Source organism: Phaenicophaeus curvirostris, chromosome 2 (genome assembly GCF_032191515.1).
Source record: "Phaenicophaeus curvirostris isolate KB17595 chromosome 2, BPBGC_Pcur_1.0, whole genome shotgun sequence".
Taxonomy (NCBI): Eukaryota; Metazoa; Chordata; class Aves; order Cuculiformes; family Cuculidae; genus Phaenicophaeus; species Phaenicophaeus curvirostris.
In genome coordinates this window covers 76,835,548-76,850,171 of record NC_091393.1, presented here as the reverse complement: position 1 = coordinate 76,850,171, position 14,624 = coordinate 76,835,548, and the positions used below count along the sequence as shown (strand labels likewise).

The 14,624-nt window shown below is 36.7% G+C and overlaps 1 protein-coding gene across 1 annotated transcript in view; it reads right to left on the bottom strand.

Annotated features, from left to right (window-relative positions):
- Positions 1-14,624, bottom strand: part of DNAH8 (dynein axonemal heavy chain 8) — a 125,661-nt gene that overhangs the window by 59,366 nt on the left and 51,671 nt on the right. Inside the window, 13 exon segments of the mRNA XM_069851447.1 lie at positions 618-758; positions 842-1,083; positions 2,406-2,630; positions 2,633-2,642; positions 6,054-6,215; positions 6,977-7,110; positions 7,753-7,934; positions 7,976-8,034; positions 9,739-9,926; positions 11,704-11,882; positions 12,440-12,609; positions 13,707-13,784; positions 13,787-13,939. Of these exon segments, the coding sequence (XP_069707548.1) occupies positions 618-758; positions 842-1,083; positions 2,406-2,630; positions 2,633-2,642; positions 6,054-6,215; positions 6,977-7,110; positions 7,753-7,934; positions 7,976-8,034; positions 9,739-9,926; positions 11,704-11,882; positions 12,440-12,609; positions 13,707-13,784; positions 13,787-13,939 (1,923 nt within the window).

The following is a 14,624-nucleotide window of genomic DNA, read 5'->3' as shown; positions in this document are numbered from 1 at the left end:
CAGCATTTACTGCAGCTATTAATTTGTCACAAAATACCTCAAACTTGGAAATCTGAAGCTAAATCCCCAATGAATAGTAAAGAGATATTGTGTGCAAATTGACTTGTTTAGTATCAAATTCAAGCATTATCCAAAATATTATCTTGCCTACTCTCTTACCACTATTGAATTTGTTATGGGAGTGCCCATATAAAACTCAGATTACATGGACAAAGGGGAAGTCTGGTGACTTAGAATCTGCAGATGAAAACAGGCTCATAAACTAATCAGCTGGAGACACGGAGTACAGAACTGACAGTCTTGCAAAACCACACAATGTTATTATTAATAAGGCATTGATAAGGTTTAGCCTACATTCAAGGTAGAATTCCAATTGATAGGACAGGCAAAAATTACTACATCAACCTTGGAAGAGGTGACTGACAGAATCACAGCTATTACATCTCAAGATATAAAGATAATTAGAATTATTCTTCACTCCTTCTGCTGACAATACCAGTAGGTCTAGCACGGTATTAAAGGAACTGGAATGATGCCACTAGTTTATGAAAAACATGCTTCTGAAAACTTACTGAAGCTTGCAAATTCCAGTCAACAGAAAAAAATTTCTGTTTTACCTGCATAATGTAGTTACATTCCAGAAGCTCCATTTTTGGATTAAGGTTTAGTTTCATATATATATGTGCTGGTTCAAAGATTTTATCATACAAATTTTGTAAAACTTCAGCTTCTTGAGAAGAAAGTTTTTTCAGCCATGCCTGAAAAAAGGCATCCACAATGTTTATCTGCATAAAACGTATAATTAGATAAAGTTAAGAGTAGCCAGCAATGATAATCTTACTTGCAATATCAGTCTCCAGCTCAGGGCAGAAGAACTGATATAGACCACACCCATTCGAGAAACTGTTGCTGGAGAGGCATTCTCAATGTTGTGGACTTCAAACAAAAGTTTACATGTGGGAGACATAGGAATCCGATCTCCATTTGCTAGAGTGAGGGTCTTGTTATCATCCAAAACTGAATTTAGATTCTCAATCCAGATTGCATCTACTGGACCATCTAAAATCAGAAACACATTTTCACCTGGAAAAATAATCAAGAGAGATATAGTTCATATCACCATGCTGAAAGAACAAGAAAACGTTTCCAAAACATGGAACTTAAAGTATAAAAATTTATTTTATTTATTGTAATTTCTCCTATCTCCATGGATGCTCCTTAACATATAAATTCCATACCTAGTTAAGGAACTATTTTTGAAACAATTAGTAGCAAATGGGGACCCAAGTACACCTTTATAATGTTGAACATCCATGGTGATATTACACTGGCTGGCTGCCAGACAGATACTGTGCCACTCTTTCACTCCCTCTCCTCAAGGGGACAGACGGAGAAAATAAGGGGAAAATGCTTGCGGGTTGAGGTAAGGATAGGGAGATCACTTACCAGCTACTGTCAGGGGCAAAACAGGCCCAAGTTGGGGAAAACTAGTTTATTGCAAATTAACATAGACTTGGATGATGACAAACAAAGAGAAAAAAATAAAACATCTTTTTCCCCCATTCCCTTTTCTTTCTCCAGACCCAACCTCTTCCTTCCCAACATAATCTGACTCTTCTCCCTTCTTCCTTCTTCCCTCCATCCCCTCCTCCTGAGCGGAACAGGTGGGATGGGAAATTTAGCATTTTGTTGCTAAAAAAAGGGTTCTTTGAGCAACTAAACAAAAAGTGTTTAATATTCACATGTCATTTAAACCATTGAAAACCATCATCACTCATCAGTTCAGAGAATCTAGTTGTTATTCTTTTATATTGAAAGATAAATACAGATTAAAATACCTACATTTTGGTAATCAAATTTTTAAATTCTGGCTTTGTTTTTAATATAGAAAATTTCCAATAGAGTAAATGTAGACGTTTCTAATATAGAAAACTCAACTTTATTTTAAAAAAGAGCCTCCTTCCAGGAAGGCTCCTTAGAAAAAAACCCGTTCTTTAATCTTTTTATTTTTTCAGACACAAATGAATCACTATGAAAAGGATTTTCAGTATTCCAATCTTAAAATATGGGTAATCGATGTATTAAAAAAATGGGGAAAAAAACATTATTTAAAAGCTAGTGCAATTAGTACATTTGAATTTTAACTTATCAGCTGCTAAAGAACACATCTGCAATGTAGAAATGAAATAACAAGGAAATGAACGATTATTTAATGTATATATGCTACCGAAACAATAGATTTTCAAAATCTTGTCCTTTCTTGAATAGTGAACTATAACATCATCTGTGCTCTCTATAGTTTCTCTCAAGAGGGAACCTCATGACATTTGCAAATTCAAGATGCTTTTTTCAACATATCATTCAAGAGATATTTTTATGATACCCGACACAAAATATTTACATACCCTTTTTAACTTTCAATGTTTTCCTCCACAGTGTAGAAAAGATCCCATCTGTCCAATCATTAGTTGCAGCATCTAGTTTTCCAAACATCTGAAGAGCAGTAGTAGCTTTGGGGTTCATACGCATTTCTCTATGAGGCTGGCTGCATTCTGTCATTAATATAGTTATGACCATTGTTTTTCCAGATCCACTAGGCCCAAGCATCATCAATCCATGACGTACCAAGAAGTTTCATACAGCTATTAGAAAAATCAAAATATTTTAAGAAATATATGCTCTGGGGAGATTTTTGCTTGCATTTGATACATTTGGTAGTCAGTGATTATAAATATTTTGGACATACAAATTATATCCTCAGAATTTAAATAAGCACACATTTGCTGATTTTTAGTGTTTTGTGGAATAGTCCATCCTTTCACGTCCTAATGTTCTAAGCACGAAGCAAGTTTACTATAAAACAGTTTACAGAATTAAATCTTGCCTAAATTTTTCAAAGCAATTGAAAATATTTTTACTAAGTTTAAAAAAATATTTTCTGCATTATTCAAGAAGAAAAATGAATGGTAGCAAAACATTAATACACCAGAAGAATGACTAATCACTACAGTGCTAAACTACCTAAGTATATGAAATAAACATAGAGACACACTCCCTACAGGACAGTGGATAGGTTTAGGTTCAGGATAGTTCATTGAATTCCCCATTTTACTTTTAATATTAACTTTAGCCTAGCTATAGAAACGTGAGGGTCTGCCTATGCAAGTGTCTTATTTTGGAGCAACTGAAAGGAACGAAAAAGTGGTAGTCTTCCTGGATGACAGAACCTTATAAGGAGAAGCATATACAGCAACATCCTCTGCAAGCTAAATAAAAGCCTTCATCAGTCCAAGACTAAGATCTTCCTTCCCCTCTTTAGAAAAGGTAGAAAGGAAGATCCTGGGAAATGTCAGCCTGTCAGCCTCATCACTGTGCCTGACAAGATCATGGAATAGATCCTCCTAGAAGCTATGCTAAGGCACATGGTGGACAGGGAGAACAGACAGCATGGCTTCAAAAAGAACACACCCTGCCTGACCAACCTAGTGGCCTTCTATGATGGAGTGACTACATCAGTGAACAAGGAAAAAGCTACGGATGTCACATGTCACCTCTCTGGATTTCCACCCACAACAGCCTTCTCTCTAAACTGGAGAGAGATGAACTGGCTGGGTGGCCAGGCCCAAAGAGTGGTAGTGAATGGAGTTAAATCCAGTTGGAGGCCGGTGGCGATTGGTGCTCCCCAGGGCTCAGTGCTGGGTCCAGTATCTTTATCAATGAGTTGAATGAAGGGATTGAATGTACCCTGAGTAAATTTGCGGATGACACTAATCTGGGAGAAAGTGTTTCTTTGCTTTGAGGGTAGGCAGGCTCTGCAAAGGGATGGATGGGCTGAGGCCACTGGGATGAGGTTTAACAATGTCAAGTGCAGAGTCCTGCACTTGGGACACAACAACCCCGTGCAGTGCCACAAGGCTTAGGGAAGAGTGACTTGAAGCTGCCTGGAGGAGAAGGACTTGGGGATGTTGATTGACCGCTGACTGAACATGAGCCAGCAGTGTGCCCAAAGCGGCCAATAACAGCCTGACCTGTACCAGAAACAGCATGGCCAGCAGGACTAGGGAAGTGATTGTGCCCCTGTACTCAGCACTGGTGAGGCTACACCTCGAATCCTGTGTTGTTTTGGGCCCCTCACTAGAAGAAAGACATTGAGTTGCTGGAGTGAGTCCAGAGAAGAAAAAGTTATCTGAATGAAGCTGGTGAAGGGGCTAGAGAACAAGTCTTATGAGGAGCAGCTGAGAGAACTGGGGTTGTTTAGCCTGAAGAAGAGGAGGCTGAGGAGAGGACATACCACTGTCTACAGCTTCCTGAAAGGATGCTGTAGAGAGCTGGGTGTTGGTCTCTTTGCCCAAGTGACAAGTGATAGGATGAGAGGGAATGGCCTCAAACTGCACCAGAGGAGGTTCAGATTGGATAGAAGGAAAAACTTTTTCACTGAAAGGGTTATCAAGCACCGGAACAGGCTGCCCAGGGAGGTGACTGAGTCCCCATCTCTGGAGGTATTGAAAGGACAAGTAGATGAAGTGCTTAGGGATATGATTTAGCAGTGGACAGGTAAAGTTGGACTCAATGATGGCACATGACAGTTTTGGGTTTTAAGCTAAACAGTGGCTGGGATTGTTCACATCCTCTAGTCTAAAAAGCCTCTAAATATTTTGATAGCTTCAATCTTTCAATCATTCATGTTCTTGAGAGAAAAATTTCCCTTTGTATGACAGTGTCATTCTCATTACTGATATTACTTTTGGTTCTTTGGTTTTATAGTACCTACACGTATGTTCACTTGCATGTTTAACTTTGTTATAGGCTTCCATAAGCTTGTAATAGCATAGGCTAAGACATACATGGTCCATACATCCTCATACTTTAACTGTTCCAACTCAATACAGATAAGCTGGATGATCAGTAACTATAGTACAGGTTCTCAAAACTTATGTGAGAAAAGCCTTTGTTTACTACAGCGTCTGCTCAGACTCACCATGAAAAATCTTCAATACAGAAACATACTTAAGTCAGAAATACACATCCCTTATAAAGGTCTTTTAGCTCTCTTAACAGGAGTTTTACCCCAGCTATGTTTATTCTCACTCTTTTATCTACTGCTTTGGCCTTCAAAATGCCTCCCATTCCTTCTTGTACCCTACTGCCTCTACTCAAATCTAAGAAACTCACGTTAGCGACCCATGTAGGTGCCTTGCTGCGTCATTCAGATAACTTAGATGCACTACCATATCTGGGAAAGGCTGAATTAATAGCATGTTTTAAGGTATTTTTTAATTCTTCTGGATAATTTAATACAATCTGGCTTGTATCGGGGGCGGCGTGGCCAGCAGGTCCGGGGAGGTTGTCCTCCCTCTGTACTCGGCACTGGTGAGACCGCTCCTCGAATACTGTGTTCAGTTCTGGGCCCCTCACCACAAGAAGGATGTTGAGGCTCTGGAGTGAGTCCAGAGAAGAGCAGCGAAGCTGGTGAAAGGGCTGGAGAACAGGCCTTATGAGGAGCGGCTGAGAGAGCTGGGGTTGTTTAGCCTGGAGAAGAGGAGGCTGAGGGGTGACCTCATTGCTCTCTACAACTACCTGAAAGGACGTTGTAGAGAGGAGGGTGCTGGCCTCTTCTCCCAAGTGACAGGGGACAGGACAAGAGGGAATGGCCTCAAGCTCCGCCGGGGGAGGTTTGGGCTGGACGTTGGGAGGGGGTTCTTTACGGGGGGGGTCATTGGGCACTGGAACAGGCTGCCCGGGGGGGTGGTTGAGTCGCCTTCCCTGGGGGTGTTTGGGGCGCGGGTGGACGAGGTGCTGAGGGATGTGGTTTGGTGTTTGGTAGGAACGGTTGGACTCGGTGATCCGGTGGGTCTCTTCCAACCTGGTTATTCTGTGATTCTGTGAAATAAAACCTGAAGTCCCTTGGAATGGCCTTCCTTAGTGTAGTGTACACACAACTTTCATTTTTTCCTACATTAGAAGCTCAACTCCTTGAGAGAGACAGTGCTTTAACTACTAACACGGTGTTCTGACTCCTGGTTGTTAAAAATGTTTTGGAAAATAAGTTTTACCTGAACAAGCTTCAGGTTCCATGGTGGATGGTTAACCAACCCTGCCTCTTCAACCTGATTAGCTACTGCAGCCTGAAGCTCAACATAGGTACCACTGTCCACCTGTAACCCCAGAAAAAGATCACTGATAAGACTGAGAAACAACGGCTCATCTTCATCTACCTGAAAAAAAAAAGAAGTTATTAAGTGCTTAAAGCATAGTTATCCAAAGAATGTTCTCAAACCAAAATGAATCTCTAATTAAAAATAATAAACTCTGAGAATATATTTTCTAATTACAGATGCTTATGTTCATAAACACATACCACCAACAGGACAGCTCACTACAATAACAGCACTTAGAAAATGTCATCCATATGCCACATGAGAAATAAATTCAAAACTGAAAGCAATTGCCCACTGAGTAGACAGTGGAATCTATTTGTAAAACTCATTTGTAAAACACTTAAAGCTTATTTTGGAAAACACATCCTATCTGGAAAGAAATCTTTCAATAAGTCTAATTTAGTGTGTACTTAAATTATTCAGTTTACTTATACAGCAATCAATCCGTACACAAATCAGTACATAAAATGTCACACCCACAGCTAGGATACTATTAGCCCATTTGAACCTTTGCACCCTGGTTGTTTGAGGATAATACGATGATTTTCATATCCAAATTTTTAAGGAAAAAAAGTTTGATATTTTTTCTGATGTTCTACAAAATCCCATTAAATAGCTAGTCACTATCCACTATCTCTGGAGGTGTTAAAAAAATGTGTAGGTGTAGCAATTTGGGACGTGGTTTACCAGGCACGGTGGTTTTGGGCTGATGGTTGGATTTGACTATCTTAGAGGTCTTTTCCAACCCTAATGATTCTATGATTCTATCTAGTAGACTTGCTTTTCCATGGTGCTAAAATATTACACTACATTCTTACCAGTTTAGAAAGATTCATGTCTCTTAGCCCTCTCATAAGAATACTCAGTTCACTTTCACCTGGCCTGGCCCTCTTCTGAGCTCCAAGAGTCCTCAGTACTGAAAGGATATTCCTCAGACCAAAGTCAAAATGGACTTAGAGAGTGGGAAAAGGTTTATGCATCAGTAACAAGTCCTTCAGCTTTATCATTTCACCAGTATATTAAATCTTACTTGTAAAGTATAGTTGTCCTGCCTGGAAAAGGTACCTAAAATAGGAATTGTTGCTATTGTTTAGGAATTATTCTGTTAAAATAATTGAAGGACAATAAGGTGATTTTCAGGAAAGGTAGGGAGAGTTTATAATGTTTCTGTTTTCTAATTTAAAATTAGTTGACTTCACCATTTATGTCATATAGCAATTATTTTGTAACTCTACAGCAGGGTTCTAGAAAAATAATACTTCCATTCCAGATTAGGTCCTTGCAACTGAGGAAGCTTAAAGCCAAGACCTCAGATTTTACCTAGCTGCCATGTTTAGGCAGAGAACTATGTGCATTTTCAACTACAAATTATTGTTCTTTAACAATTAAACAAATATATGTATGTGACTACATATACGTGAATTAATAATGGTAATTTATTCAAAAACTTTATAGAGATATTTGTTTGAGTTACATTTAAACTACTTCAATGTTTTGTAAAAAGCATAAAAGTGATGCTTTAAAAGCAATCTGCACAAAGCAAAACCTAAGGGGCTGTATTGTGTAAATAAGAAGACAAAGAGGAAGGGAATACATAACACTACCTGCTTAGTGAGCTGCTCCTCACAAAGTTGATAAAGAACAAAGAATTTCTGAGACAAGACCACATTATCAATAAATCCATAACTTGCGAGCTTAACTCTTATAATTATCTGAAACATATTTTTTATAGAAATTCCATTAGTTTATCTGACGATAGGCAAGTAAAGTAAAATACTTCTTTTCTTTCAGTTTAGTCAGTAATTGTACCTGTCTACCTGGAACCCTGAATTTTGAGATTTTCTGGCAGTTCTTGACATCCAGCATATCCAGGATTCTATACAAGAAAACATACTGCATTATTATTTACAACAGCCAAAATAACATCCTTTTTATTGTTCAATATAAGTAAATTTATACATAAATACCTAGATCTCTTCAGAGTGAGAACTCTTGCCTACTAATGAGAAAAATGTGAAGAAAAAAACTTCAACCACAACTAAGAAATTAACAACCTATGCATAACTGCCAGAGTAATAATGGAATTTCTTTATCATAACAAGCCAGAAATCAGAATTGTAAAATTTCATGGAATACCATATAGTCAGTTGATTTCTTCTAGTATATTCAGAATGTGAATAAAATTTTCATTACCATTTTGCAGAAGAGGTAGGTTTTGAAACATATTAAAAATTCAGTGTCTGGCAAGAGCCAAAATAATTAAATAAAAAGAGGAAACAAGCACCCTGATATCCTTCTCTATTTCTAGTGTCTGAAAGGCCTGCCTTAAAATACAGAATCTCACTGTAAGTAAACTCTATCCACTGAATTAAGAATCGTATAAGAATTTGTAATTCTCTTTCAGTGACAGAACTGATTTTAACAATGGCTCAAAATCCACAAAGAATACCTTGTATTGACACAGTAAAAATATACACAGTCAAACTTAAAACAAAAAATTTACAACAAATTCATATGAAAGAAAATGTTACCGACCAAGAAAGTTTTAGCAATATAAGATTTCTAGAAACTTGCTGCAAATATGAAGAATAACACTGACATCAAGTGGGTGCCATTTAAGAAATTAGAAGCAGTCAAAAGAAATTTACGAACTCCTCAGTTATTATCCTTCACTCAAACATGTGGATGAAGATTGTCAACCTCCATAGAGTCATTTTGGATTGCTATCTGCCTTGGTGTTAGGAATTACATGAGTACTATAAAATGCCCTGCCTGTGAGATTACAGGAATTAGTACTATGAAGCCTCAGGAACACTATGGCAGCAAGACAGCATACCCTGAAAGTTAATATTCTAAATCCAGGAGCTTGTGTTTCTCCTTTGGGTAATGCTTGGTAACTGATGTAAACTTAAATTTACTGCCTTGTATATCTTTTTTGCAAAGATTATCCATTCAGCTGTGGGACCTAACATTGATGTGTGAGTCTTTTTCATAAGTAGTTAGTATAACAAATGGTTTTGAAAAGGCCTGTTGTCACCACAGAACAAGAAGGATGGTTAATACCAGGATCATCATACTTGTCTTCCATAAATCAACTTCAAAAATTGTTTTTATACATCCATGTAAAGTACCCATTAAGCAAGATGTAAATCATTGAAAAATCTCTTTCCTATGTCTCCTGGTTTAAGTGAATGTTCCCCTTTTTTACTACAGTATCTTCCTCACTAATACTGTTAAAGCATTTCAAGCTAAGGTGGTGAAGCAAATTAGTCTTTTCAGTCATATTAGTCCTCTCAGTAAGCACAGAGAATTCTGAAGTCTTGCCAGATTCTTAGTCTACATAATGAACTGCAATACACTAGTGAAGAGACATAATTATCAACCTTTTCAACAAACTTAAGGTAAAACTGAAGCCATGCAATTAATGAATAATCAGATTATTTTTCTGTTCCATTAGTTTACTCTAATTCTATAACAACAAGATCACTTCATTAATAAAATTGGTTATTTTCACCATACCATTTAATTAACTTGTATACAGTACAATTAGCTACTTCTAGGGAATTACTACTATATTTACGATTGTTAGGAAAATTCCAAACTCTGGATTTAAATCTACACAGTCTCCATCAGAAAAAATGAACTGTTTTTTTCTTTCTCTTCTTGCTGTTAAAATAATAGAAATTTGTTGTGCTGCTACTGACAAGACAGGCAACTCAATTCGGTTGAATTCATCAAAGCACCCCCAAGATCCAGACTGTGCAAGACCTAAAGCAGGGACAGAAATAAATATTATCAGTTGTTTGTCATGCATATTTGAAATACCTGAATTAAATTACTTTTCCTTCAAATAATGAAATAAATATAGTTATATTTATTGCCCTGTGGCCAAGGCCTATCTATCTCCAATGCTTAGAAGTGAATCAAAATCAGAAAGAAAATCTTTTGAGATCTTGGGACACATGGCAGATCTTTCATCCAGATCTTTCTGTGAATGTAGCTTTTTATTCTTAAGCAGTAATTCAAGTATTTGCAAAAAGCTTTATTAATAATGTAAACAAAAAATAAAATAAGTAAGTGATTTAGAACTACAAAAGACTAGCCCTAAATGTTAAAACAACAAAAAAATCCCAAGTTTTTTTATTTTCATTAGGGTCTTCCAGCCTTCACAATGCTTTTAAATTACTTTTTACTTGCCTCTTACAAATCATAAAGGTTAAAATAAAAAAAAATTGCACTAACTAGGTATTTAAATAAAACTGTGAACCTTACAAGACAGAAAATATTAGTTTCAGAGCACATATCTCAATGCATAAACGTTATGACTTAAGTCCACTCTAAACTACGAGTCTTTCACGTAACAGTACAAAGTGTTAAAAACACGCAAAGTGTGGACAATGCTTTATGTGAACTTGTGTATGAAAGAAAGACAGGAAGACAGAGAAAGAAAATTAAATGCAACAAGAAATCTAGAAGCACTATATTAATAAAAATAAAATTTTCATAAAGGTCTAATTACAGAGTTGGCCAAGTCCAGTTTGGAAAACTAACATGCATTTAGCAGGAACATTTTATGAGAAAACTTGTAGCAGAATATTTTTCCAAATGATATGAAACACAAATAGGCGGTAATTTTACTTCATTTATACTGAAAGATAGCTATTTCAAAGTAAAAAAACTTACCTAATTATTCAGGGTATATTACTATGCAGTTGAGACTAAATCACCTTGGAAGCTTTCTGTCATGTACTCAAATTTTTTTAAAATTTGAATAGCTTTACTTTCACAGAGGCAATATGTTTATAAAACTACAGCTTGAGGAACTTCTTTGCCACAATTAGTGGCATAAAGTCCTTTATCTGGAAGAAAATACCTCCATGAAGCAGTACAGGCTCAGCATGGATTGGCAGTTTTGCAGAAAATGACCTGATGTCCTGCTTAACAGCTAGTTGAGCATGATTAAGTTATGCCCTTGTAGCAAAGGAATCTGGCTGCATATCGGGGAAGAGTGTAGCTAGCAGGTTGAGGAAAATCATTGTTTGTCCATACTCTGCACTTGCGAGGCAGGAGCCAGAGTACTGCGTCCCGTTCGGGGTTCAGAGGAGAGACGCTGATATACCTGCGTGAGTCCAGCAGATGGCTACTATCATGATTAGCGGCTGAAGGACATGACACAAAGGGAAAGGCTGAGAGAACACAATTTGTTGAGCCTGAAGAGATGCTAAAGGGAAAGCTTATTGCTGTTCATAATTAGCTAATAGAAGGCACTGAGAAACTGGAGCCAGGCTCTTCCTGGAGGTGCACTGTAATTAGAAGAGACAATGGACCCAGGTTTCAATATCAGAGATTCCAAGTCAATGGAAGTATAAAAATGCCGTCACGAGGATGGTCAAACGCTTGAACAGGGACCCAGAGGTGTTGCAGAATGTCCCTTCCTGGAGATACTCAAATCCCATCATCAATAAGGTCCTGAGCAACCTGTTCCAATTGCACCTGCTAAAGATATCTGTGGAGGTCTTTTCTATGCTACATAAAGAAATCTTACCTTTGAAAATCCTACCCAAACCTCTGAAGTCCATTTGATCAGAGCAGTTAAAGACTACTACGTATTTTCCCAGAGCCTTTCCCATGTCTTTCGTCATTTCTGTTTTACCAGTTTCAGCTGGTACTGCTGGAGCTCCTCCCATGTTCATTCCCAAGGCTTGTGCTGAAGTTATATATCACCTATAAATGTTAATTTATACTGGTTTATTAAATCACATATGTATACATATATATCTTTCATAAGATAACAACGAGTTATTTGATAGATTCTACAGCTCTTATGCTGAAACATTACTTTGTCATAAAGCAGTTCCATTGATTTCTGTGAGTGCGGTTCTATTGGGGTCAAAGCAAACTTTGTGGTAGAATTTAACATTTTGCATCAAAATGCCTTATTACAGAATCTGAATGATTTGACCTAACCTTTTCTTCAGTATAGAAATATTGGTAAACTATACATGACTAAATAACCTTAATATGATTTAATTTCTGTTATTAAACCTCTTTTTAAGATTGGGTAGTGATAAAACTTTTATAGGAATTACTACGTGTACAAATTAGTGAGACTCTATTTTACCTTTTCTAAAAGAGTATGACTAAGCAAATGTATGAGGATATTTTCATGAATGGCCAAGCTCACACAGCACCCAATTCAGAATGCACCTCTTCGAAGATATATGTTAAATAAACACTATATATAAAAAAAAGTATTCGCTATTTATAGTTGTTTTTCTAACCTGTCTGTAAGAGGTGTTATAACCAGATGATCAGTGCAACCCAGAAATACATTCTGGTAAATAAAATCATCTGTAATGGATACCAAGACTTGATCAAAATCCTTGTTATAGTAGAATCTAGACTGCTTCAACCATTCAAAGTCAGTTGGTGATTTGATGTGTGTTTTTACCTTAAAAGAAAGTAAATAAATTTATATGTTATAACTGAGCGTCCACATTTATTGTCTTTGATAACTGTGATAAAATGCTTATTTCCCTGAGAATAATGAATGATTACTCAGGTTAAAGTTACTATGTAATTTAACTGCAATAAACATGAGCATCATATAATACACTTTGATGTATGCTAAACTGATACTAAAAAAATGTCCTGATCACTTAACTTGATCAATCACAATATTGTGTGAATGAAATAAAACTCAAATGGCTTTGGTAGTGCACCTCATCCTCCAAGTGGTATTTAGTAAGCAAAACACTGTTAAATATACTAAACACATTGGAACAAAGGCATAATGAAGGAAGGATCTGACTGAGGCATGAAAAGGCAAATTGTGTGGAAACTAATAAGTTTATGTCATCCCGTAAAAATATGTAAGGGATATAGTGTTGAGGGATGGCATTCCTAGAAGAATAAAGGAATGTAAACAATTCATTACAGTCTAAATAGTTTGAGTATAGGACTGGCATTATCTGGTGATTTTAGCAGGGTTTTTTGTTTGTTTGTGTTCCATGTATTCTCCTTAACAGCCAGAAAGAGCTCTTCAAAGGATTAGGACAGACAGAGGAAACTAGGAGATATGGAAGAAGTTGCTATCATTGCTGTAACTTTAAATGGGTGGAGCTAAAGAGCAGCCTAGTTCCAGCTACTGAGATTCATTAACAAGCCACGAGGAAATTATCTATGATGATAAACCTACAACACCCTCAGCAGACTCAACTTTCTTAGCCATGCAAGTAAGACTAACAACAGTTTTTCAAAGAAAGAACATACTGAACAGTTCTTGTCTATCAAAGCAATCCTGTAGGAAGATGTGGAAAACTGAAATATTCTAAGAAAAGTGTAAAAATTTGGAGCAAATATTTAGATGACAGAACAGATGGATTATTCTAGTTTAAGCAAAAATACACTATTTTTAGTACAGTGAGATTATGTACATATCTGGTTTACAAACACATGCATAGGCATGTGTAATTGTAGCTACCACATCTATGAAAAATTATGACAGAAAATGCATTTAATTGTATGAAATGAAAATCTGTACTTTACCAAATCATCAAAAACATCACACTGATGTACATGAATGGTAATAAGCACTTCATATTTCACTCTGTCGAACTCTGTCATGTCGAAAGATCATGCATGGTCTGGCTAATCAACGTATTCAGAATTTCCAGAAATCTCCTATTGGTTACTTGCATGATTTTTCTGTCCTCTTTAGCATTCTGTAGAGCTTCTTCTGAATCATGTGTCCACAACATCTGAATTCCCAGTAATCCAACCTATAAATTTAATACGTGAAAAAAATACAAAATAATCACTTGATGTGCACTGGCCTTCTTATGAAAGTCTTAGGTGCAACAGGAAAAATAAATTATGGTATAGAGTCCCAAATTATCAGTACATCCAGTATGATGCTACCTCACCAGGATACTGTGCCTGAGTTCATTTGCCCTGCTATGGTACTGGAAACACTTAAAAGAACATTTTAAAGCATGTGTGAAAATTTGTCACATGCTGAGATACACAGAAATTAAGAATGACTCTCAGATTCACTTACAACTTCTTAGCATACTCCCATATTGCAAACATAAAAGGTGTTAGATTTTGTAATATATACATATAAATGCTGTGCACTTCCACAAAACATGGGATGGATTGGTGCCTTTCTAACATGCTATCATGACTGGAGTACAGCTTAGAGCACATCAAACTACAAGTTATTTTGCTTCCAAATAAATTTAGGGAGTTATAGGATGTTGCATGTTAAGTACAGTCTCGGATAGATTTTGATTTACAATATCAGGCACGCCCGTTTCAAAACAGGCCAGATAAGAACTGCATCAAAACCTTTTTGCCCCACATTTCTACATTCACAAAGTACCAAGACAAAAAAACTGACTCACTCACTCTTTCTACATTTCTATCACCCTATACCTTCAATAAGTTCATGATTACAGAGATTGT